Source organism: Protopterus annectens, chromosome 13.part0 (genome assembly GCF_019279795.1).
Source record: "Protopterus annectens isolate FY-2018-M chromosome 13.part0, PAN1.0, whole genome shotgun sequence".
Taxonomy (NCBI): domain Eukaryota; kingdom Metazoa; phylum Chordata; order Ceratodontiformes; family Protopteridae; genus Protopterus; species Protopterus annectens.
The window spans coordinates 321,856,366-321,883,954 of record NC_056747.1 but is presented as its reverse complement, the minus strand read 5'-3'; the positions used below and the strand labels follow the sequence as shown (position 1 = coordinate 321,883,954).

The 27,589-nt window shown below is 42.3% G+C and overlaps 2 protein-coding genes across 9 annotated transcripts in view; one reads left to right on the top strand and one right to left on the bottom strand.

Annotated features, from left to right (window-relative positions):
• The window catches only part of RFXANK (regulatory factor X associated ankyrin containing protein), a 223,150-nt gene extending 213,304 nt beyond the window's left edge, over positions 1 to 9,846 (top strand). For all 5 annotated transcript variants that reach the window (XM_044053915.1, XM_044053912.1, XM_044053914.1 and 2 more), the window contains exon 9: positions 7,570 to 9,846. In XM_044053915.1, coding sequence (XP_043909850.1) covers positions 7,570 to 7,631 — 62 coding nt within the window. In that variant the 3' untranslated portion in view covers positions 7,632 to 9,846. The remainder of the gene's footprint in view (positions 1 to 7,569) is intronic.
• The window catches only part of BORCS8 (BLOC-1 related complex subunit 8), a 1,082,199-nt gene that overhangs the window by 544,132 nt on the left and 510,478 nt on the right, over positions 1 to 27,589 (bottom strand). The window lies entirely within an intron of this gene.

Genomic DNA, 27,589 nt, shown 5'->3' with positions numbered 1-27,589 from the left:
AGGTATCAGTTTCCATAAGGCCCTTCTGGAGGATGCTTGTGTCAGCTGGAGAGTCAGTTATGGCTCCCAGTTTGCAATCATCTGCGAACTTGGTCAGCCACAGTCCTCCCGTGTTTGCCTGTACCTCAGAGAAGTATATACCGAACAAGAGGGGTCCCAGGACTGATCCCTGTGGGACGCCACTTGTAACTGGTTTAGAGTCAGACATGGCACCTGCGACTCTGACCATGTGAGTTCTATCCCTGAGCCAGTTTGCAACCCACCTTGTGACATATGGGTTGATATTTAAGCTGGTAAGCTTATTTATGATACCAGAGTGGGGTATTGTGTCGAAGGCCTTTGCGAGGTCTAGGTAGGCTGTATGGACTACCTTTCCCTCATCTAAGGCTTTGGTAACTGTTTTGAAGAAGTCAACTAGGTTTAAGAGGCAAGATCTGCCCTTAACAAAGCCGAATTGGGTGGGGTCCAGTGTTTGCAGGTTCCCAGTGTCTTTGTTTATGAGAACCATGATGATGTGCTCCATAGCCTTGCAGACCAGGCTAGTCAGGCTTATAGGGCGATAGTTCCCTGGATCCGTTGTGGCGCCACCTTTGTGGAGTGGGATCACTGTTGCTGTACTCCATTCTTTGGGTACATAGCCTGTGGTAAGGCTGAGTTGGAACAGTGAATTCATGTGAGGGTTTAGTTCATTTTGGAGCTCGTGTAAGACGCAGCCCGGGATACCATCTGGTCCCATTGATGCTGTGTTTTTTTACTTTGGAGAGGGCTGCTTTCACCTGTGTGTCTGTGATGTCTGGGGGACTGCATTCTTCTGGGATAGACATAGACCCTTTTCGGGGGGATGGGGAGGTGAAGTTTGCACTGAACCTGTCCGCCAGGATGTTGGCAATTTCTGTGGGTTCAGTGTATTTTGTGCCATTTTGCACCAGCTCAGAGAAGATCTGCGAGCTGCCACCCAGACTTTTGACGTAGCTAAAGAACGCCTTGTGATTATCTTTAGAGTCTTTGGTGATTTTTCTTTCGAAGCTGACCTTTGATGATTTTATGAGGGATCGAAGTTTCTTGCTAGTACTGATCAAGGATGCCTTCCCTTTTTGGGATTTTGCCTTGTCATGTAATAGTTTCCTCCTTCTGTTGTATAGCTTATTTATGGCCGGGGTCCACCAGACTGGTCTCCTGTTCTTGGAAGAGTGAGTCTTGGTTTTACTTGGGATAGCATGATCCTTGCATTCCTGTAGGTGCTCATAGAGTGCATTTGTAAAGGATTCTGCGGTTTGGGTAGCATTTTCCATTAGCCCAGGGGCTTTGAAACTTTCCACCTCGGTCTTGAGAAGTGTGAAGTTTGCTTTTGAGAAATTATTCACAATGGTTTCCTTGGCTGGGGGTGGGGTCGGGATGTGGATGTCCATTGTGATAAGTTTATGGTCTGATCTTACCAACGAGGGATTTACCTCTGGTGTGGAACATTGAGCCCCCATGTTGGTGATGACCAAGTCCAATATATTGTCCCCCTCTTGTGGGAGTGTTGACCAATTGTTCCATGGCATTTGAGTTTATAAACTCCAGGAACCGTTGGGCAAAAGAGCTGGGACTTGAGTAGTTTTCCCAGTCATTGTTTGGGTAGTTGAAATCCCCAAATATCATGGTGTTTGGTGAGACCTTCATATTCTCCAATATTCTCAGGAATGCCACGTGGGGATCCTGAGACAAGGTGGGTGATGCGTAGCAGGCTATGAACTGAAAAGCAGTTTTACCCACTGTTAGTTGCACATGGATGGTCTCTGCTGCCTCGTGCAGTGTCACTAACCTGGAGGTGTGGGTATCCTTGATGAAAATGGATACTCCCCCGCCTTTAGTATTCCTGTCCAAGTTCTGGGGCCGAAAGGAATGGTATAAGTTGAATCCTGGTAGTGCTGGTGTGCTCTCTGGAGCCGTGAACCAGGTTTCTGTTACTGCACAGATATCGATTTTCTCCATACTGAGGAGTGCCTCGAGTGCATGCATCTTGAGGTTTAGACTTCTGGCGTTGAGTAGCATTACCCTTAGTTTTTTGTTTCTGATATTGTCTATGGAGGTGGGTTTGTCTTTTGAGCCTTGCCTAAAAAAGGCACTATGGGGGTGACAAGAGCCTTAGCCAGTATTCGAAAGCCTAAGGGTGACAAGTGCAAGCCGTCCCTGGTGAAGCAACGTGGCTTGTCTAGCATGTCATCCCAGGCTGACAGACACTGGATCCCCTTTGAATGACACCAATAGCTTAGCCAATTGTTAAAATTGATCATTTTGTCTTTATACTGAGGCATCATTCTTGATGAGGGCAATATGCTACTCAGGGTCAGGGTCATACCATCCTGGGCTACATGATCAGAGAGCTCTTCTATGTCTCTTTTCATGTAGTCCAGGGAGGTACGTCTCAGGTCATTCACACCAACATGGACAATGACAGAGTCATATTTGTACCTGCTGTGGAGTGACCTGAGTGCCTGTGTTATGTGGCGGATCCTGGCTCCCAACAGGCAGCTTACAGTGACCCTCTCCTTGTTCAGTCTGGTGAGTAGATGAAAAGCGCTTTACCATTTTTAATGTTTAATAAATTTCTGTTTTAGGAAGTATCTGCTGTCTTTTCGCTTATTTGTTTTTTGAGAGTTTGCTCGTTTTTGCAAAGTTTCTAATACCTAGAGAAGAACAGAGATGAAGAGTGTAGTCCTTGGCTTGTAGCAGAAGATGCCTGGTCGGGGCGGTTATGAGCCACTCGTCCAGATATGGAAATACCCAAAATCCTCAGCATCTCAGTTGAACCCATAAACACTCTGGGGGCTGTAGTGAGACCAAAGGGCAAAGCTCAAAACTGGAAGTGACTGGCTCCTAGCCGGAAGTGCAAGAACCTTCCAGACCGTCTTTCCATTCATATGTGGTAATACGCACCCTGAAGGTCTGTAGAGCACATCCAGTTGTCTTTTCTCAGGAATGGAAGTATCAACTGAAGTGTCACTATCCAGAACTTGGTCTTTTTCACAGACTTGTTCAGATTGCTGAGATCCAAGATGTGTCTCCAGTTTTCTTTCAAACTAAAAAGAATCTTGAGTAAGTTCTGGATCCTCTCTGGTCTGCGGGGATTTATTGGATGACTTTTTCTTAGCAACATTTGAATTTCTAACGTTACTTGTTCCTTCTGACTAGGTGAAACGTCAAACTAATTTGTTTACTGGAGTGGGGAAGGAGAAGGGAATGATATATCCTCTGGATTTTATGTCCTGCATGCATTTGTCGTTTGCTGTCTTTTGCCAGGTTTCGCAGTGCAGAGACAATTGACCCTAGACTACCTCCAGAGGTGAGCAATCGGGCACTCCTTCAGGAGCGCTTAAAAGGTCTACCAAAGAAAGATTCTCTGGAGCCCTGGTTCTGTGGGCCTCTGCTGTGAGGGGCGACGTCTTCCATTATTGTTCCCCCTCTCTGCCTCTAGGGGAATTTTCACCGTGTGTGTCCTGGAAAGACCTTTGGGACATTCTGAACCACATTTTTTCCACTACCCCTCCGACCTCTGGGAAAGGGTCTGCTAGGTGTGGAAAAACACACTCCAATTGCAGACACGGTCTTGCCTTCCTGTTCACATCTGATAAGTGTCTCTAACTTTAGGCTCAAAAAGAGAAGAGCCATCAAAAGGGGCATTAATGAAGGAAGACTTGAAGGGCTCCACAAAATTGCAAAAGCGCATTAGGGCCTTGCCTCCTGAGAGTGATGCCTGAACCTGCTGCCCTACTCTGTCCATCTCCTGCATACGATATCAGCCTCATGAAAGTGTTTATGACTGAAATGAGGGTAGTGAGCTGAGCATTGACTATCTGCTGTCACTTCAGCTCCGTGGAGGGAGTCTGACAGTTCCTTCAACAGGTCCCTATAACCCTGTAAAGTGGGTAAGGTAGTTCAGTGACCATAAGGCAAAGGTCACTAACAAAAAGACGCACTTCCCATACCTACCCATGGTCCTGGAATCCTTATTCAGAGGATGGACAGAGTAACTAACTGGTCTTGGATTATTCCTTTTTAGTGGCTGCCGCCACGACCATGGCATCAACTGCTACAACTTTCGTCAAGAATGGCTTGTCGTCTGGAACAGTAATGTACTTATATGGCCTCCTAGGAAAAGCGTCTATGGAATCTGGGGTCTCCCAAGCCTTCCAAGAGGTTAATTCAATAAGCTCATTGGAATGAGGGATTACACAAGAGGTTGAAGGGCAAGACCCGAAAGCCTTCAGGTACACAGACTTCTCAGCTGATGGGGATATGGACTGCCAGGTCACCTCTCTGCTTTAAGATTTCTTGGAAGTCTCCAAAGGAGACATCTTCAGCAGGTGACCGTGGAGACCCTTCTGCCTCATCAAGGTCAGTATCGAATGTGATAGACTCCTCTGGGGAGTCAAGATGCTTCCTCTTGCAGGTCCTCTTCCCAGGGGGACCCTCTTCAGTGGAATAGTCTGGGGAGATATCAGGAGAGGAGGGAATCCCCTTGTTGGACATCCTGAGGTCTCTGCAGTTCTGTGGGAGAAGGTACAAGAGAAGCCAAAGACACCTGCACAGAACTGGGAGGAAGATCTGAGAGGGTTTGTGCCAGACTGGAAAACAGTCAAAAGCCTCCTCATGACTTCGAAGACAGTTCATCCCTGCTCCAAAGAACACCCCAGATCTGACAAAAAGGTTGTCGGGGCCGAAGGACTCTCTGGAGCAGATGAACTAGATGAAGATAGGAGCCAAACTTACCCGCACCGAAGCCCCCAGAAGGAGGGTCTGATCCGGAGAGATCCAAACCGGCTCCACGGACATGACTGGAGAGTGTAGGCTACTAGAGGTCTCCTGCTCCTACTGGGCAGAAATGCTCGGGACAGACATCAGATCAGAGGAACCTATGGGTCCCTGATCCAATACAGGCACAAGTTGGTCATTGGAATCTAAATAGCATGAAACATGACCTATCAGGGCCTCCGGAATTACTATTTAACTGTAGCCTCCAAACAGGCTTTGCGCCTCATAAAAGCCAACAGTCATCCCTCTGCACAAAGGTGGGCCATCTACATACCCATAAGTCTCACTAGTCTTATATGTAAAGCCATGGAAAGAATTGTCATGGAGATGATCAACAGAGATATAGTAAACCTTCAGACACTGGACCCAAACCAGTTTGGTTTCGTCAAGGGCAGATCATGCCTACTCAATCTGGTGGACTTCTTTGAGAAGGTCACCAAAGCAATGGAAGAGGGCAAAATCATTCACACTGCCAACCTTGACGTGACCAAGGCATCTGACAATACCCCACTCGGGCATTGTTGACAAACTCAAGAGGGTAGGTACAAGCCTGTATGTCACACGGTGGATAGCCAACTGGCTCACAGACAGGACCCAGGAAGTTAGAACTGGGGAGTCCACCTCTACAAAGAGGCCAGAGACAAGTGAAGTCCCTCAAGGATCAGTCCTTGGACTGCTCCTTTTTGGCATTTACTTCTCAGAAGTTAAGGGAAATGTTAGTGGACTCTGGCTGACTAAATTTGCAGATTGCAAATTAGAGGCCGTCATTGAATCGTACACTTACACAAATGTTCTCCAGGAGGGGCTGACAGACAAATAACTGGCGTCAGAGCCATGGACTAAAACTAAATGCCAAGAAATGCATAATAGCATCCTTTGGGAAGTCATCCATCCCTGGTAACTATCATATTGGCAACACAACCCTTACAGCTGACCCAGTAGTCAGGGACTTAGGGACACACATAAATAGTACTCTAGCCTTTGATCATCACGTGTCGATAATGTTGAGGAAATCATTCTGTGTTCCGCAAGTTATAAACAAACGTATGGCATACAAGTCCAAGGAAGTCATTGTTCCACTGTATTCGGCATTCATCAGACCTATCATTGAGTACAATGCACCCCTTGGTATGTACCTAACCAGGCATGTCTAACAACTGGAACGTCCACAAAGAATCCTCACCAAAAGAATACAGGGCGTAAGTAATATGTCCTATGCAGACTGCCTCAAGGCCCTATCCCTGTATTCTGTCTCCTACATGCCTTTGAGGGGAGATCTATGCCTTACATACAGAGCATTGTCAGACCTCCTGCATATCCACAAAACAAACAGTACCAGAATTACCCATTCTAAAGACTTAAACCTTGCCTGTGATATAAATAAGACTTGCTGGAGAGATAGGTATGTATCCCAGAGACTATCTTGTCTATGGAACAGACTCCCCCCATCCATGTGAAGCAGAGCTCCTTCCTACCCCAATTCAAGTGCAACTTGGACAATTGGAGGGAAACCGGAAATTCATTCCTGGTTTGGCACCTATGTCTCTAATGCAAACAGGTAACTTGTAAATGGTTCATCTCCCAGGCCCATGCTTACAGTTATCAAGGTTATCAGAACTTGTCAGAAATTTGGGATGCAAGGCTAGACTTAAAAAGGCCCTTGTGGTCGTTAGCCTAGTAATACCTATGAACCTCTTATATGCATTTACTTCCAAATATGTAAAATCTTGAAAAGAATTCACTTATGTAAATACATTTCTTCACGTCTGGCACTATGTGACAACTGGATATTGGTCAGAATGTTCAACAAGCAACCCAGACATTTTAGATGCACCTCAGCATCCATGAGGTATGTAGTGAGATTGTTTTGTAGAAGGAATGCGTACCACATGACCTGCAACCTCCTATAGCTGGGCTTTAGTTTATTTAGTTACATACCCCTTGTACTACACCATGCCTCACTAAACCTTCAGTTTCACACATTTTGTAGAAGTCTTGTTTTGAATTTCATCCAGGATGTCATTGCAAAACCAGTAGTGACATACACCACACATTCCTTTTTTGCATCATTTTTAATGATTTTAAGAATAAAATATCGAGTTAAATGCACTGATAACCCAAGAACACTGTAAAAACCTTGCATAAAGGTTGAACATTGAATGCATGCAGCTAGAAGATAAAATGCAGAAATATTATTTAAAAAAGCATATATCATTTTTTTACTTCATATTGACAAATTCCAGTTTACAGTGAAAAATCTTAATACAAATACCAAACAAGTAGGACATGAACATTTCTATATCTGTGTTGGTTATAAAGAGTATTTTTATTGTATATGCATTTCAGCATTAACACGATTCTCGGGATTCAGTAACGCCTATACTAAGGGATTCAGTAACGCCTATACTAAGTGTACACCGTTCTGAGTGAAGAAACAGACATAACTCACACCTTCTTCCTCCTAGTTTTATTTTTTCTTTTGATATTCTTGCAGATTTAAATATTTACAGGGATTCATAAAGGTTACCACAAAGTGTAGACTACATGTACACTTAGTGTAATCTTTGAGTGACTAGAAAGCACAAAAAATGTGACGACAATGATCTTCAATATGTATCGTGTACACTTAGTGTAGGCTTTACTGAATCCGGCCCATAATGTATGATGTATATTCAGTATTTTTATACAGGTTACCAAAAAGTTAAAAGAGGGCACTAAAATGATGTTATGCTGTTCTCAATGTGTAACAGCCTTTTATCTTTTTTATTTCAGTTCAACAGGTGATTGAAAACCACATCCTCAAACTGCTGCAAAATCAAGAGTGTCATCAGTGAAGTACAAGATGACAGAGTCAGAATGCAGTCATGATTTAGGCTTTTGTCTGGATCAACAACTATCAGGTCTTCTTGAGATGTGCTGTGCAGAAAGCCAGCAGTGATCTACTGACCATTAACTGCGTACCGGCCTGCAGGTGGGAACTATGTAACCAGCCTGAAGAGCAGTCTCTTAAGGTACATGAAGGTAACGTGTAAGAAGAACTGCTTCAGCAATCCTGGCTGATATGGCATTATATGTGAAAGAGAGGAACTCCGAAGGAATAAGAAACAGACGGCACTACTTCGCAATGCCGTGTGTATATTTCTCATAAGCTGAAGTATCAGTGACAATTTTTTCTTGCCATCGCTAGGACCGTCTTTAGTAAAGTCACATAGAATGGTTGTTTTTTTCAGGAGCTACTGTTGTAAATAGTGAATGTGCATTTGGAAGACATCACTCATTTCTGATTATTCTCTTAACACTCCAACCCAGGGAATACAAAACCAAAACCAGAAATTGAAGTAAGATTGGGTAAGTGCTGCATGGAATAACATTTGGTTATATTACCTGTTGATTTCTAAACAAAAGAGTTAATTTTACAAATGCCACCGTCCCATTAATAAGCTTTATGAATAAGTAAACAAGATGTGTTAGCAATTTTGTGAAGAACATTATCTGGTTAGTGTGCACTTGCCTTCAAGTATATAAAAAACTTACTTTAACATTTAAATGTTAAACCCTTATAAAAACTGATGATTAAATACTTAAAAGTATCAGCTTTGTCAGTAAAATAAATTCTCATTAAGAACTTCTACATGAAAAAGAAAACCTTAATTGCTTAAAAAAAAATTCCACTGCCACTATATGTTGCAGTGGAGTGCTACGTAGTAAAATAAATGAAATTACCACCACGGCTGCATCAGCATTAAGTTTGCTGCAGACTTTAGGAGTGTTCCCTACTTTACAAAAATATGCTGCAACTGGAATGGAGATATGGTATTAACTGAAGAACATTTCTAGACGTCTATAGAAATAATAAAAAGAAAACCAAAGCTATAGAAGGAAAATCAGATTATAACTGGTTACCTTTTTCAGTAGTTGTAAACTGCTGTTATCAGTGATTATTTCTGCAGTTTATTGCTGGAATAATACATTAAAGTAATAGTACCTATAGTTGCCAATTTTCTTGCTTTCTCCTTGAGTACTTTAGTAGACTGATGTTAGTTTCTCTGACATGGGTACAGATGGAAAAGGATCTGTCTATTACAGCTTGGTGGAGGAAAAAAAGATCATCCATAGAGATGAAAGTATCTTAGTAAAAGCTGAATATTGCCATGTCTTTAATTTTGTCACTGACCACTTGCTCAGTTTTTTTAGCATCTCTGACAGTTCTTTTAAAGTGGGCAACATTACATTTTGGAGATCAAAATGTCACATTTCTACCCATAATAAAAGCATATATTCCTAGGAGCAGAGATTCACTGTGATGTCTGACAAGTCTACAATGGAATCTTCACTATCCTAGGAATGAATTATGTACACAAAATAATGACAGCTTGCTTGATTTTGACAATCCTGTCAGTGAATCTGATGCTAATGGTGTCAAATGGTACTGGTCCAAGACTAAAGCTGTCTTCGTATGAATGTATGATACAGTACACTTCTGATGGTTCTTTTGTACCTAGATACCTTTGTGAAGTTTGAGTGTTATGGTCACACATCAGATGAAGCCTTTAAAATGTAGTATTTCACTTAGCAGCGTATCAAAATAATAATTCAGCAGAAAAAAATGTTGAAAACATTAATATCTCAAACTTGTGTTCAGGAGTTGAATGTGAGGTTCCCTTTGCTTGATAAATGGATAGAGATGAAAAACTGTAATGCCAAAGTGATACATAATGTTACTTTGCGGTTTATGTTTATTAATAAAATATATTATTTGCTGTATTTGTAAATGGTTAGTTGGAGTCTTTCATAAAGTTTAAATCTGATATACATTAAAAAAATCTTTTAGATCAAATTTACTAGTGTAGAAGATTAAACATTCATAAGGTAAGCAGGATAAAATACATAACTGCTTATTTGCAGTGCTGTAGAACATATTAACATAATTGGCTGGATGTAGAGTTTAGTTTCAGTTTGCATAATGTCATTGAAAGTGGAGCTGCTGTAAAGTAGGGTTGCCACCTTTTCAAATGGCCAAAGTGTGACATTTTCGGGACAAACATCAGATTTTACAGGCCGACACATACCCACGGTCAGTACAAAGGATAGACCTTAACTTTTTTGCCTAAATAATAGCTTATTCTTGTAGCATTTTAGTTGCTTATTCCGTTTCTTATAACATTTAGGTATTTTAGATACAGAATACCTGTTTTATGCAACTATTACAAGCAATATAGAACATAATTATGTCCTACAATCTCAGGACATTTGCCATTTTTAATATTTTTTGTCAGGACACAACTGCCCAAAGAGGGACTGTCCCTCGCAGAGTGGGACAGGTGGTAACCCTATGTCCAAAATCAGGTACTTCTTCCAGTGGCTAGGCTCTGCTGACTTCCAAGTAATTCTAAACATTCTGTGATGTTCTTACAACAGAAGTCAAGTCAATCAGCTGTTTATCCAATGGCTCATTGCTGTAGTGCCTCCCTAAATGAATGGGATATAGTTCCAGTTAGGTATCAGTCTTCTGGCAACCCTTAAAGAGCACCTGGATGTCCAGCTGATAATATATGTAATCAAGATCCTGCATTAGGGATTGTACAAACACTGTAATACAGAAAATGAGAAGTGCTGGAAACATGAATCACAAAGCCTGAAGCATTACCAACAGTTCAAAAATACAAATGTGAGAAAACAAGATACAGTTGTCCCCCCCACAAAAGACAAAAGTAGCACTGATCATTGAAATTGCTACACCCAGTGATTACAGTGTCTTATGTGCTGAGAGACAAAATCATAAAATACCTGGATTTGCAAACGGAAATTGGAGCAATGTGGAAGAAACATACTCAGACAGTTCCAACAGTAGTGGGAACAATGGGACTAAAAATATACAATGCTAATTAAATATGCTACCGATATATGTAAATATAGGACAGGAGATGGCAATTCTGGGCAAACTGAGATTGCTGAGAAGAGCATGCAGCTAAAATCAAAGGCTGAGACAATACTAAGTTCATGGACTGTAATCATACCCTGACTTAGGAATAGTGTCCATTTCTGTCATGGTATTAGAAACCCAAAACACTTGGAGAAATGAAACCAATCCAAGTATATATATATATATATATATATATATATATATATATGTATATATGTATATATATATATATATATATATATATATATATATATATATATATATATATATGCTGTCCTTTTTGACATTAAGGTGAATTTTGCAATTTTTGTCATTTGCTTCTAAAGGCAATAATAAGTACCTTTGGTCTTTGCCTTTATATTTAGCTTTACTTTCCTGCTGTGTTTGGTGCTGATATTCTTTTCTTTTCAGTTAGCTAATGACTTTCCTTGAAAAGTCACCAAGTGTGCCTTCGTGAGACAGAATCCCCCAGGGGATTGCCATATACATTTATCTATTCTGACAACAAGCATGACATGCTTAGCTGTGAACACTGCAAAACATGGTACAAAACCTTGAAGGGCTAGAAACCTGAAAGCATTTATACAGCACCACAGACTGGCAGTGCCTACTTCAACGGACATTTCCTGACTAAATGAACTGTCCACCTAATGCAAAGTCAGCTTCAGAGTCCTAGAAAAAGCTTAGTAAGTTGTGCAGTCATTTGAAGATGGGGAAAATCCCCAAAATGTTTGAATTAAATTAGTGGAAGGTAGAGTGGCTGTGGCTACAACAAATCGAGCATCCCCACCAAGACTTGCTGTCTGGCACCTACAAAGCTCGTGTGTGTTCTCTTGTAGGACACTTTCCTATTTATTACTGCTTTTTTCTCTTGCTCTGTCTTAGCCAATGTGGAGATGGTTAGTGGGATGAAAGTTACATGTGAATTTAATCTGATACTGTGTCACATCTGCATACTGGTTTACTTCCAGGAACCCAAAAGAGCCCCCAGTGACGGTAGACATTTCAACAGTTATGTTGGGTGCTTCAGCAAATGAGACATTGGGGCATGAGATGCCCAAAATTCAGCCCTAGACATTCCTCTGGGGTACGCTCAGCCCAACAGACATCTGAGGTTTGGATGCTTTGTATCTACCTTTGATGTTAAGTTTGCAGAGAAATACTGAGCAGCATTGCAGAGGGCCACCCCCTCTGTAGTCATCATTGTATCCCATCCACCTTGTTTTGACACACAAAAGAAAAAGGAGATTCGTCCACATTGTAGTCCTTTGACTTAAAAATCAAGGAGGATCAGATCCACTCTCCTTTAATCTGAATATTGCAGATTATATCTCCTCAGGTATCCAGTTTTACCCACTTAGGATGTTTCGGTCAGAGAGTTATTTGAAGAAAAATATTAAGCATGGTGGAGGGTCAAAGGGCTGTGCTATACAAAAACTTATTATGAGCTGTTGGTAGTAAAACAACCCAAACCCTTGCCTCCCCAAGACAATGGTGCTTATGATGAGGTGTTGAGTGCTTCTAAGCAACCGAACTCATGACCTCCTGCCCTTCAAAAAGTCCTGTAGGTTCTCTACAGGTAATGGCATCAGCACTTAAAGAACCTGATTGCAGATGCAGCAGTAATTCCATTAGACAAATCAAGGTGAAGATTTGTACCTGTACAGGTTTGAGCACTTTCCTGAGTGACTGGGGAGGGGGGTGGTTGAAGAAAAAAATGAAGTTTGACAGAAAGGTGTATACCCTTGGTATAAGATCACTCGCAGTTATTAAACCCACATAATGCAACATCTTGGGCATGCAAACTGAAGATGCAGCACAGGACATCCACAGCTCTTCTAGTTAGCCTGTCTCAGACCAACTGAAGGCGAGCAGATTTGGTACAAAATGTGTGTGCGACACTATTAATGCATTTGCTAGGGTTGCTGCCACTGGGACTGTGGTTAGAAAGCATGCCTGGCTTCATATTCACCCTCTCCAAGAGGGTGTTAAGGTGCATCTTTTAAATGAACCCTTGGATAAAAGCAATTTTTATGGTCCCCTTCTCTTAGAGATTTTCATGAAGTTTGAAGAAAAGGATAAGACCATGCAGTCAGTATAACATCTTTTCCTCCCACCTGTCCCTAAATACTGTAAGAAATATCCTATCAAAGTGTGTCTGTTTTACAGGAAACATGTTAGACAGGACCAGTATGAACAAGTCCACCCATCCATCCACTTGCAACCAGTTTCTACAGTGATCTCATGAATAACTCCCACCATCCACCAAGTTTACTAGGAAGTAGGAAATGGTAGCAGATTGCCAAAGTCTTTCTTCTGTATCTCACATGAACACCTGCAATTTAGATTCACCAGTCTACCTACTGCATGAGCAGTAAACACTGGTGAAAAAAAAATCAGCCCAAGCAGCCTTGGGAGAAAATACCCTCCAGCCAGCAACAAAGTAACCACTCAACTGTGACTCCCCTTCTTTTCCAAACCTGATCAGTAGTCCATCAGTTACCCAATAGCATTTACCCAGCTCCCCATTTCTCACCAAGCCTCTTCTATCTGAAACATTGATGTAGCTGTTGAAGTAGTGTGCAGTAGAATTCATCCCAGTGCCAGAGAGAGTTGGAAAGGATTTTACTCAAAGACTGTTCCTAATAGCTAAGAAAGAGAGCTAGTGGAAACCCATTTCAGACCCGTTCACCCTTAGCAAATGTTCTGCTGTTGAGGAAAAATGTAAGGCACCTACTTGAGCATCCCCATATAGAAGACACACAGGCAGTACCTCACTTTTATAGTGGGAAAATCACTATCAATTCACTTATTTGTGCTTTTGCCAGGTACACAGCTCCAGTGTTTGCCTACTTGTATCCTTGTCTGGATAACAGATTCAGGCATCCTTCACAGAAGTGTCACATATAGGCCTCAGTTTCAGTATTCATTGCTTTCTGGGTCTAGGGACTACATGTGCTCACTTCTCTGAACAAATTGACTGACTCATTGGCTTAGCTATAAAAGCTTGAAAAATAAAATGTATTGCTTGAGTCCGGTGTTTCTTTCTTTTGGACTCTCTCTTTTCCCCAAAGTTTAATCACTTATGTTGGATGATAAAGATTGTGATTTCAAAGTGTTAACTTCCTAGTGATGCAAAAATCTTGCCTGCTGCAATCCAGGCTCTCTCACACGTGTGGGTTGACAACCATCTCCACTGGCTGATCCCTTGATCCCACTAGGTTTTTGGCTGAGGTTGCACAGGTTATGTAGTCTGCTAGGAAGATTTCCCCTTAGCAGACATAGGCCTCAGAGTAGAAACCATTCTTACTCAGATGACAGGTGATCTTCACTTTTCTCAAACTGCATCTGACCCACAGTTGTTTCTGCATCTCAGTTCTCCACTTGAACTTACTTGCTTAGCACTGTTAAAGCGTGTTTCACTGAATCCCTTTTTCTGGTGACCATCCTCTCTGTGCATAGGATCTTTGTGACTCAGCCCCTTGTGTGTAGGGAACTTACTGTATTTGGTCTTTTACGAAGACATGGCGTCCCTCAGGATGAATCCACCATTTCCTAAACAAGGTGGTTTGGGAAATGTCATTGAACTAGTCTGTCCATTTCTGAATTTTCTTTACAGGGCCAGAAACTAAGAGATGAACAGTCCTTCAGACTGTGGATCTGCACTAAGAGTGGGCGTCTCTTGAAATGGGTGTACAGATTTTGGAAGATGTACCACTTTGCCTCCTTTACACTGAGGGTTGTTGCAATGCTGTGGCCAGAGCTCAGTTCACCAAAGGAACAGATGCTTTCATCGTTTGTTTCAAGGCTAAATCCATTGCAGACATCTATGTTATGGTCCATTTTTCTTCAGTGCACACCTTCACTAATCATTACTGTCTCAACTGCACCTCCAAAAGATGGGCCTCATTTGGGAATACAGTGTGTTGGGACTCTGTTTTCTGAGCTCTTCTGTGTATTCCTCCAGCTCCTTCTACCCTAGTGGAACTGCCTGGGATTCATCTCAACCAGGGACCCATTAGGTGTGGGTCTTATTTGTTTGATATAATAGAAGAAAATGTGTGTGTAGTTTTGGAAGCGATATACCTGCATTATGTATGTATGGGTACCAGGGATGATTTGCATCTCATTGTTTTGGGGGGGTGCTTATGTCACTAGCAGCTTGAATTCAAATGGCTGCTGTTTGCCTTATAGTTCTGTGCCTAGTGGTACTCTGTCCTGTGGCAGCTCCTGCATTTTTTTGTTTTGACTTCATCCTCTGTGTTCATTTGTGATTTATGGAGTAGCACATATCCCCCACATTTCATGCAGTGCCTATGAGGCCTCTGCCACTTGTCTGGCATTGCAGGGATGTGATGTCAGACCTGTTACAATACATTTGTTTTTTGTGCTATAATGTACAACAAGCAGTTGAGCTTTGTACATGGTTGCAGGTACTGGAAATCTTGTGTGGAGGAGACTTACACGTAATGAATGACTTAGCTGTATATGTGCAGCACACCACATTACTGTGTGATGTGCTGTGACATAACCTGTATCCAAATTCACTGTGACCATGTCAGACACTGCACTAATATGTTGTTTACCTTGCATAAGACCTACATAGCGCATACCAGCTGTATGAATCTTATTCATAACTCCTGCAAGTAAGCATCTGCTCTAAAGTTTCACATTCCACCATTTTGACAGAATGTGGGGTGCAGAAGAGAAAAAAGCAAAACTGTTACAAATTACACTTTAGCATACCCTCTTTAGGAACAGCTAGGGTATTTTGTCTGACTAACAGAATGCAATTAAATGTGGAGATGGGGGAGGGGCAGACAGACTCTCAGTATTATCATATATAGTGTTTGAGATTTGTTAAACTTTTTAAGAGAATTCTTATTTTGAGGCAAAGCAAGAAAATGTAAGAATACTATCATGACCATACAAAGTATCCATAACCACATCTTGCATGTGGAGATTATATTTTAACCCTAGAATTCTTCATGTGCTTTTAATGTCCAAAACAGAAAATTGAAAACAAAGCTAGAATATTAATAACCAGTGATGTAAGTCAGAGTACGCAGACTGACATCCAGCTCAGTCACTGGTGGCATGGTGTTTGTCAGGAAGGGCATGCTTAAGACTGGCAGCATGAGGCAGCATCCACGTTGGCAAAAGTATGCCACAGATCTTGGGGGGGAGCAAATGATATCTGAAGATACAAAGCCCTTGGACCTAAAGAGATTCTGGGATATGCTCAGCTGTGGGGAATCTCCTTCTCTTGGTGTGTGCATTTACCCTGTATAATGTGGGTGTTTTTATTGTTTTGTTTTGGTGGAACATCCATATGTCCATGTTGCTGCATCTCTGCAGTCAAGTTGGACTTCTTAACTAGGGCAGCAAGTCACATTTTATCCTAGTACATTAGCAAGTTGAGATGTTTTCTCCTTACTCTCTTATGACTAAACTCTTGGTACATCTCACAATTTGGGATGTTGCTTTCTGAACCAAGGTAGGATAGGCTGAGATTGTAGTTCCTATGAGGAAACTTCCTCTTAAAAGGACACCTCTTTAAGTGTGGTGGACATATATGGGTGTCGGTATGATAGAATGCCAGTCAGAGTATCTTAGACCTTGTCAGTACTATAAAAATACAAGAAAATATCCACAGTTGGGTACTTATCTATTCAGACTGATATGTCCTTTGGCCTAGGTTAGTGTCAGACTAGCAAATGCGCCACCTCATTCCATGAAATGATGCATATGTACATTAGCAGCAAGAAAAGAAAAAAAGATGATGTAGAAGCATACTTTTCTACCAGGAAGTGCCAACTTCTGAGGGAAGTCAGTGTCAGTCTGGCTTGAGTGGGGAAGTCAGGCTGAACTTCACCTGTGGCAGAGATCTCTTTACTCATAACTGCAACAGTGAAACGTGAGAAAGAATATCTAGCACATCTTGTACTGCCAGGAGACAGTCTCTCTGGCCTGCCTGAGTCCTGAAGCTAGCTTATGCAGCAGCACTCTTATCACAACTCATCCTGTCTATCATCTACTTATTGAAGAAGTGTTTCACAAGTCTTCTGTTAGTCGTTTAATTTCCTAACTACTCTGTCCCTTCTAGTCTGCCCTCATTACACTATGCCACTGCTGATATGCACACATACATTACTCCCCCCCCCCTCTTAATTCCTAGTCAAAAGAGGTTCAGGTCTCTAATCTTATCATCTGTGACATTTCCTCTGTCCTCTTCCTCACCCCGATTTTTCTTTGTGCCCACTCCATCAGTGTGTAGCCTCTTACTTGCTGTAATATCTCCAAAACTGTACACCAAATTTATATTTTGGTTTCAATAAGGACTCGTTAAAGTGGTTTTAATCACCTACCTGTCTTTGAATACTGTATTCTACCATAAACACTGTAATGTTTTGTTTTCCCCTGCTGCTGCTGCCATCTGACACTGGGCCTGCTGGTTCATGCCTTTCTGAACCCCAGTTCTTTCTATATTTTTTCCCCCTGAGGCTTGGCTCCTTAAGTACATACTTCACTCATGGGTATCCCTGTTCCGAAATACATTACTGTGAACATAGAAAAGTTGAAGTTGAGCTGGCAAAAACCTGATCTTGCCGTCAGCCTCTTCAACTCAGCAGACTTGCACCTTCTGTCAGACTGTCCCTCCACCATCCTTGCCATCACCTGCAAAGCTTGATCCTGTTTCCATGCGATTTGTAAGGTCAAGCTGGATCTGGGGCTTATCTCTGTGGGACATTGTCTGTTTCCTCTAACTGTTATTTGATTTCCTACACTCTAGCCACTGTTGTACCCACTACCACTATTAATTTATACCTGTAGTAGGGGACTATGTCAAAGCCTTGAAGTCCCAAGAGAGAACATATAAAGGAGCTGCCTTAATCTGAATGGATCATTCTGCAGTGAATCCAGACTACAGTCAATTAACAGCTCATTCTGCCCCAAGAACCTTGTGAGATTTGATTTAAAAAGGAAACTTTAAGGACCCATATTTTAAACAGATTGCAGGGTTTGTCAGAATTAAACAAAACTACTTTGACAGTCAGCCATTTTCTTCTGTTGAGCATAATCAGAATTTGTTTTAGCTAATGCCGTTTACAGCCACTTTTTGCTCTTCAATTTACTCAACTTTTTGTAAGTGTGCATGCTAAAAAAATAAACCTGTTTCCAAATGTGTTTGGCCAGTCCTTCAAATGCATGTAGCCTTGATAATTTTGTTTAGTTTCAAAAGCCAAAGGAAGCTCTGCTGTTAAGTTCAGAATTATTAATTTATTAATATTTTCTTTCACTCTCAGCCCTAAAGTTATACAAGGTAAACCACAGCTGCTTACACATATAGGCTCTGCAAACTTTTCCAGAATAATTTTCTGATTTAAAAATATTTGTTAAACATTACACTATTTAAATGGACGGTTGCATTTCCATTGTTCTAGCCCTGGCTGCAACTGTTAAAGAGTCTGAAGCTTAAAGAAACACAGCTGATTTCAGATTAAGGTAGGTTGTTTATAATACATATGTAAACGTGTGCTACACCACATATTTCTAAGCTGGTATGATGATTCTGTATTTATGTATGCAGAAAACGTTTTACAGCTGTTTTAAGTTGTGTCACCAACAAGCCTGTGACTAAATTAGAATACTGGTATTGACTTTTCTAAAGGTGTAATTATTGAAGACTGTGAACATTTGAAATTGTACTTATTAAAGATTTGTTACATTTGTATTATTTTTCTTAACTTTTTACTTGAAAATAAATTATCTGTAGCAATGTAAAAGCTTTGTAAGTGTGTTACTTTATTTTAACTGTAACTGCTTAAATAAAAAAATTGGGATTACCCAGAAAGATTTGGGGATATCCAAGTAGAGGCATGATGGATGTACAGCAGATAGTCACTCACTAGTGTAAAGCTACAGATTTTTAAGGAGCTCCCCCCTGTGGAATATTTAATTACATCATTTTGTGCTGTCTGATGTATTTTTAAATCTCATTTCTTTGTCTTCACACCACTTATGTCTATGTACATATTAAAAGATGTATCCTCCCGCAGCATTTTCCAGCTTCCTAACTCATGGCTTAAGTTATTGTTTGTATGCTGTAGCAGCCAGATCACAAGTCAGGACCACTTCAGTTGCTGTGTTTTGTTGAGATGTAGATCACAACATAAGTCACAAGTCCTGTTTGTAACCCTGCACCATGACAGCATCTAGGAAAGAAACTCAGGGTCTCCATTAATACATACTACCTACCACTGGATGAAAGATATCTTACAAAAGCACTTTACCATCATCACACAGTGGAGTAAGAAAAACAAGATTATGTGTAAAGTGTTTGCCATTATAGTGAATCTCTGAGGTGAAAGTTTTCATATAACAATTTTTACTCCTCCACACCCCAAACAATTGGGATAGACTTGGCCTCTAGACTGAATGGCGTTATAGCTCTGTTTTCCAGACCCTTCCTGATGTAACCCCTTACAATGGTATTTTTATTGTGTTTCTCCCTGTTGTTTGCTACCATCACCCCCCCCCCCCCCACGGCCTTAATTAAGAAAAACTTCAGGGGTTTTCTTCCTTAACCTTTGCTACACTAGTAATTAGCATACACACTGACAGTACAAGGACTGCAGTACCAGCTCAGTCACACATGTATGCTTCCACACAGTATACTAGTTTTGAGCTACGTTACTACTAATTGCTTGGCAGGACCACACACACACCTATTTTTATACAGTGTCCTTGTACCCAAACCTCAATCAGGTAAAGCAACTCTCAGTACAGATTAATATTATCACACTTCACCCAGTTTAGGCAAGCAGGCATTAACACATCACTGCCCAAAAAACATCTGTTCGGGAGCTCAGGCTTCTACTGACCCAGTTCTTTTGGGATGCAATAAAGGCATTATGCAATAGAGCCAGTTTCCCAGCAAGAACATTCATTTTAAGGGAGGGTTTAATGTTTGCAGCCCCACATGTTTTGAAGATGCATTGTCATGGTGATTTTTCTTGCGTAATTTATGTGTAATAACTTGAGACACTGGTACAGTCCCAAGAGAACCAGTGGAAGTCCAACCAAGGCTGGAGGTACACATGAAGACCAGGATTGCTGGATGCAGTCCAACTTTTATAGGCATGGGGATAGACTAAGCTATAGGTGAAGAGATCTGTACTAGCTTTTGCTAAAGGCTACTGTTCCTATGTAATACCACAGTTGCCTGTGAGGTTCACCCCTGCATTTAAATCATTCAGATTAATTGGCAGTGAATGTATAGATTTTAGGTTAAAAGCTGAAGTAGTCTTACAAAAAAAAGCCTGTTTACTGTGGAGTTATTACCCTTCCCTTGTGGCAAACTGAAAAAAGGAGAAGAGGTCAACAGACCTTCTAGTTTTGCCATAAGCTGTGGTGACATGACAGGGACAGCCTCCATAGGTGCAAGGTGTAGGGGACATGATCACTAGTTTCCAATGGGACTTTATTGCAGTTCCAGCAATCAGAAATAAATGCAGATAGTGTAAAGGCTGTCCAAGGTGAAGTGATTAGTGGGTGGTGGTGTAACTGTAGCAAACCATTGACTACAAGTGGTTTATTCCAGTGATAAGGTGCAGGGCATACCTCTCTGGATAATGCTGAAAATAATGGGAAAATATAGGTCCAAAATCAGGGCCAAATTTTAATTAATGCTCTTAGAAACACAAAGTTGCTAGAATAACAGGCATTTTCTAAATGATGTGAAGTCTGAAACTCAAATGTCTGTCACTATTTAGTGGTATCAATACCCTGATGATTTGAAAGAAAACATAGATGTCAAGTAGCACTGACCAAAAATATTAGCAAAATCTGGACAGTTCAGTTGAAGGGTACATTGGGTACAGATCAAAGAATCGACTTTGCTCCTCAAAGTAGCATTAAAAGTGTCAGATTGAGGAACAGATATTTTTTCCTCCTCAGAGATGAAGGCCATCAGCTTGGGGAATGACACTAGATGAGCCAACTATGGCTCTGAGCTCTGCTACCCTTCTGGATGAGGGCATAGCTAACAAAAGGAATGTCTTCCTTGATATATTTGTATAGTATGGACAGTTTGTAACAACATAAAACAAGAAGTGATGTACTCACCATAACGTTTGATGTATGAAGTCCATCTTGCCTTACATTCTTACCCGTGGGTTCGGAACTCTAGCTTGAAGTCTTCAATTGGCTCGTGGCTAAGAGGTATCCCATCGTGCAACAGATCTATTCCCCAGATCTTATTTGCTGCAAGCTCACACACACACACACACACACACACACTGAGAACAACCACCCCAACAGAAAGGACTACTGATACCTAGAGACAATATCTCCAGGTCCTCCAGGAGGGGGAAGGAGGGAGGGTTAGCAAGAATATAAGGCGAGATGAACTACATACATCGAACGTTATGGTGACTACATAACTTCTTGATGTTATGTAGTCCAATCTCGCCTTCATTCTTACCCATGGGACAGCGTCCCTAGCACCTTGATCTTGGGTGGCTCAGTAAAAATACTCCTGAGCACCATGGAACCAAAGGAAGATCTGCCTCTAGAGACCAGATCTGATTTGTAGTGCTCTCATCTCCAAGACATTGATATGCAACTGGGTCTCGTGATCCTGCCAAGATAATGCCCCTTCACTCGATCTGGGAGGCATCCGTGGTCACCATGGCAACTGGAGAAGATGGGACAAAGGGCTTGCCCATGTTGAGATTGCTGGCCTGAAGCCACCAGCATAGATCCTGCTTGTTAAGTGTCCATTATCAGAATAAAATGGGAGAGTGGGAGATGCTGCAGTGACCATTGGGCGAAAAGCAGCCACTGAAGAACCCTCATGTGTAGTCTGGCAAGGGGAACTAGCATGATCGTGGCAGCCATGGTCCCTAATAACTTGAGACCACTTTTGCCCTGACCTTCCTCAATGGTAGTAAGGAGTAGACCTGCTGTTGTAGAGCCTGAATTCTCTCCTCTGGTAAGAAGGACCTCATGAGCACTGAATCTAGTTCGGCGCCAATAAAAGTGACACATTGCGAGGGCAACAAGGCAGATTTTTTCCAATTTAGAGTAAATTCCTAACCGTTGACACAGTGTAATGGTGGTGTCCCTAGTCTGTAACAGTAGATGCCTGGTGGTGGCAGAAAGGAGCCAGTCATCCAGGTACAGAAACACTTGGAATCCCTGACGTCTCAAGTGAGCCGTTACCACTGCCATGCATTTGGTGAACACCCTGAGGGCTGTGGGGAGACCAAAGGGCAGAGCGCGAAACTGAAAATGACTGGCTCCCAGCCGGAAGCGTAAATGACTTCTTGATGCCCTGTCCATCTTGATATGGTAGTAAGTATCTTTGAGGTCGATGGAGCACATCCACACATCTTTCCCTAACAGAGGGAGCATTGACTGTAAGGTGACCATGCGGAACCTGGACTTTTGTACATGAAGGTTCAATCGGCTGAGATCCAAGATGGGTCTCCGGTCCCCTGTTCTTTTTGGCACCAAAAAGAATCTGGAGTAAGTCCCTAATCCTACTTGGTCTGCGGGGGACAGGCTGGATGGTTCCCTTTGAAAGCAACTTTCTTATTTCTAAAGTTGCGGAATCCCTGTGACTGGGTGGAACATCTGGGATTCTCTTGGATGGCGGGGGAGGAGAAGGGAATATGATAACCTCTAGAAATTATCTTTAATACCCACTCGTCATGGGTGACTTCTTGCCAGGCTTCTGGGTATAAATAAATGCGACCCCCGACCAGCTCCAGAGATGCACAGTTGGGCCTCCCTTCAGGAACACTGGTAGGGAGAACCATGAAAGGAATCACGTTCCCCCTGGTTACGCGGACCTCCTCTGCCTCTAGGGCGGTGTCTACTTGAATTTGCACCCCCTCCCCTGCCTCCGGAGGGGGAATCACTTTCTGCGCCCTGAAAAAACCTCTGCGACTTCCTGAACCACATCTTCCCACCCTTCTGGTTCTTGGAGTAAGGTCTAGAAGCCATGGAAAAATGGACTCCCACAGCAGACAGGGTTTTTCCTTCCTGCTCGCACCTAGTGAGAGTGTCCTTCACCTTGGTTCCGAACAATGACGAACCAACAGACGCCGGAACCCGCAGCCCTACTCGCTCCATCGGCTGCATATGAGATCAGCCTCATGGAGGAGTTGGTAAGGGAATATAAGGGAGCCATCTGTGCATTGACCTTCTGTGCCACGGCATCAGAAATGTTACCCTGTAGAGAATCTCCTAGCTCTTTTAGGAAATCTCTCTGGAGTTTCGTAAAATGCGTTAAGTAGTTCAGCGACCGCAGTGTAAAGGCCGCTGAAGTAAAAACACGCTTCCCATACCTGTCCATAGCCCGGGACTCCTTGTTAGGCGGATGGACAGTAGACTAAGTTTCAGCAAGTTCCTTCTTGGTGGCCGCTGCCACCACCATGGCATCTACTGGAACGCCTTTAGATAGATACTCCTGGTCAGGGGGGGCAGACAAAAACTTATTGGGTCTCCTTGGGACCGGTTCCACAGTATCAGGAGTTTCCCACACCTTTCGATAGACAAGGTCTAATAGCTCATCAAAAGGGAGAAAAACCCAAGAGGTGGAGGGTTGAGACCCAAAAGCCTTCAGGAACACTGATTCCTCATCAGAAGGGGGTTTGGAGGGCTAGCCGCCTCTCTGCTTCAAGATCTCCAGGATATATGAAAAAGAGATATCTTCAGAAAGGGACTTGGAGGACCCCCACTGACTCCTCAAGGTTGGTGTCCGACGTGAGAGACTCGTCTGTGGAGTTAAGGTGTTTTCTCTTACACAATCTCTTTCTGGCGGGCTCCTCAGGCAAAAACTCTGCGGAGACATCAGAAAGTTGGGGACCACTCATGGAGGTATCCTGAGGCTTAGGGTCTCTGTTGCCCAAAGATAGAGCATGAACCGAAACTGACATCAGTGCTGGAGGGGGCAGAGTATTGGTGCCGTAGGATGCAGCTGACAACCTGGCCAGAACTCCCCTCATAAACTCGAAGGCTGATCCCCCCAGCTCCAAAGGCCAACTAACTGTAGCCCTCAGCGCCGAGGAGATTAGGTCCGAAGCAGATGTCGGGTCCAAGCTCACTCGAGCCGAAGCACCGAGAGGAAGGCTCGGAACCGATGAAGATCGATCTGATCCCTCCCCCTCAGGTCCGACCAGAGAACTGCGGACCCACAACCCCGTGGACGGAACCGACGGGGTCGGAGCAGAAATTGGAACCAAGAGGCCAGGCGAGGCTACTGGAACCAACCTAATGGCACCCGACAGAACCAACAACTGTGGCTCCGAAGGCCGAGAAAGGCTCAGAGGAGAAACAACAAAGGATGAAGAGGCCATAGGCTCTGGAGCCAATTGGGTCAGAGCCGAAATCAATTTGGCCAACACCGATGACTGAAGCAGTTTCTTCACCACCCTAACAACGTCCTCATCGGAAAGGGACCTGGAAGATAAAATAGGAGATCTGGATCTCCCTACAGAAGGGGACTTGCGTGAAGGAGAACCCGGTCGAAAAACTGGAGACCGGCACCGAACCAAAATATCCGTGACCAGCTCCGAAAGGCTGGGAACCAATACGGACTTAGTCAAGAGACTACCTTCTTTCGGCACCGATGACAATTGAACCAAAGAAGGAGAAGCTGTTCTAGACACTTTCTCTGGCGGCTTCGAAGAAACAGACGGAGCTGGAGAGCGCTTCTTGGAAGTCTTTTCGTCCTTTTTAGCTGGAGAGGGTAATGCACTGGAAGACTTAGCCAAGTCTTCCTCGAAGGAGTGTTTAAGCAGTCTCTTCAAAATGAGCTTGTTCTTCCTCTCCTGTAGCACACGGGGACTAAAGGAATGACAAAACAAGAAGGACTCCTGGAGGTGAATAGACCCCAAACAGTACATGTGCACAGAGTGCCCATCAGTTAAAGACATTTTATTGATGCATTCAATACACTTTTTAAAGCCCAAAGGCCTGTGTTCCTTAGGATTTTTGGACATACTGAAAGGAACAAATTAATACGTACATGCACTAGACCCAACTAACAAGAACCAGAGCCTCTAACTCAAACGGCCAAGAAACCGGCAGGAAAACAACAGGGAGGACCAGGTTTTCTAACTTAAACAGGCCTAGCCCGGGGAAACAAAGGCAGGTAAGCACAACTAGCCAGACACAACACTAAACTCTGACAGAATGGAGCACCAAACCAAAAACCACACAGAAACAATGGAGAGGACGAGGTTCTCTAACTTAAATGGGCCTAGCCAGTGGGGAAAAGAAAACGAACGGGATACCCAAACAGCCAGACAAGGGTACAAAAACAGCCAGAGAAACAAATACAGACGGTAAAATACCACTATCACACACACACAGGGCTATGAAAACAGCTTTTTTGAGCAACAAGTCAAATGTTTATAAAAATTTTATAAACAATATACTTAGCCACGGCCAAAAGCGAGACCATGTCTGAGCTTAATGAGTGGCAAACAAGATCTGGGGAATAGACCTGTTGCACAATGGGAAACCTCTTAGCCATCAGCCAAGTGAATACTTCGAGCTAGAGTATGGTCGAGTCGGAGCCGAGGTTCGGCTCAGAACCCACGGGTAAGAATGAAGGCGAGATTGGACTACATAACATCTGAGATTTTGGGGGACAGAATCTGCAGAAGATGTGTGGATGCTACTTAATTTAGAGAAGTATGATCTGAAATGAAATAAACAGCAGGAAAATAAACAGCAGATATGTTGTGTAGAGCTCATTTACCAGAAATGCCTTTTTGTTCCCGCTCCAACCCCCATTGGGACATTAAGGTAAAGTTTCTGAAATTCTAACCTGCTTGGGGTCATTGACCTGTAGCTCAGAGAAGTTATATTCCAGTGACTTTCCTTTCCACTTTTCTTTGAGCTTGCCCCACCTCCCACTTAGACATTAAGCTAAAGTTTATGAAATGGCAACAATATTGGCTTTATTTGATTGGATTCCTCTCTAGCTAGCCTGTTATACCCAGTACAGTTTCCTCCACCCGAGGGTCTTTTATGCAAGACTTGTACAGGTATGTAAAGTCCTGAACTCTAACACACTTTTCATCAAAAAGGAAATAGAAAAAAAGCTTTTATTTCAATTTTGCTTAAATATTTTAGTTAGCATTTATAGTGACCTGCATTGGCAGTACTTCTTTGTACATTTCTGCTTTTTTACACCCTTTAACCAAAGTAGTTATCTGTTTGCATTTTTCTGTAGACTTAGTCTTGTAACTTAATTTTCAGTTGTGGGAAGATTGTGTTTTTGCACATTATACTGCAGTTCTATCTCCATAAGTAGAATTACTTATAAAAGGTAGCTGTTTGTATTTTAAACTCTGCTGGGCTTTAGTCTTGTAGTTTCACTGCATTCACACTTGTGGCAGAACTGTGAACTACTGCCAGATTTGAGCCTTATTTAGTTATTTATTACTGTATTGTTCTATAAGCAGTGTCACTGGTAAATTTCTGCATAGTCCCATGCCTTAAACTGTAGTAGAATTACAGTACTGATAGTACTGTATTTTTTGCTCCAGCATTTGTGCTACATACAGTGCCTTTACAGCTGTTAATATTCTAGTTTTGTTCCTACAGTTTTATATTCTGCTAAATCATCTACCTGCTTAAAGTTGCATTCTGGTTTCTTTCACATTGGCTCCACTCCTCACTGAGACATTAAGCTAAAGTTTATGAAAGAGCTACAACATTGACTTTATTTAGTACCCCTCTCAGGCTAGTCGGATTCTTCCTTGAAAAATTTTCCAGCCCTCCCACCCTATTCCTGTTGTGGATTTTACAAGACTGTCTCTGGCCTTAGCTCCTTATGGTAATCTAATTTCCAAACCCCCCCTCTTTCTTTGCTATTGTCTGCTGTGTTTAGCATTTTAAATATTCTTCCCACCCACAGGCACAAAGTACTTTTGATTGCTAAATCACACTTTAAGTTTATTTATTTATTTTTTTGGAGTGATCAGTACTGTTTCCTGCTTTTACTTGTGCACTTCACTATATTTTTATAAAAAAAAAATCTTCCCTCACTGCTACTGCTTTAATACTGCCTTGAAATAACCTACAGCAAGGGATTTCCACAGAGTTGTTTAATTATTTTGTGGTAGCATTGCAGTTGTTGTGGGTGCTTTCTACTGTGTTTTTTTCACATTAGATGGACTGGATTTATTCATCTTGTGGCCGGTGGTCTTTGCTAGGTCCATCTGAGTTGGAAAACACACAAAAAGGCTCATTATGTAGTTCTGCTGCTATAACTTCAGCACATTTGTGTTGAGTTGCTTACCATGCAACAGCAGTTAGGAGTGCCTTGTACAGTAGCAAACACCTAGAAAGCAATTTTTTTCCTATAGATTGGTCCATAAAACTGTACCATGTTATGCAGTAAATAGACAGCAAATACCTTGCGTGCCAATAAGTTTAGAGCTTCAAGTGGCAATACCTATAGATTTAGTAAAATTCAATACTGTGTATATTTTAAAGTTAGAAGAATTTAGTACTGTTTAACATAATCTGCCTCAATAAAGCACTCTTACTTGTCTGCACCAACAAAGCACCCTTAATAGCCATCTAACCCCAACACACTAGCACGGATATGCAATTTCCTAACTTCTCTGTAGCCAGCTTGGTGGATGTGGGCATCCTGACACAATGTAGCAATTGTCTCATATTTACCAACAACCACTTAATCTCAGACACAGTATCCAAGAGTACTTGCACTGTGACATTGGAGGCTAAACTATCTCGTACAAGTACATATCAAGTTGTCAAAACCACATACAGAACACCCAAAACACACATACACACTAATGTATCCTGAGGCACTTAAAA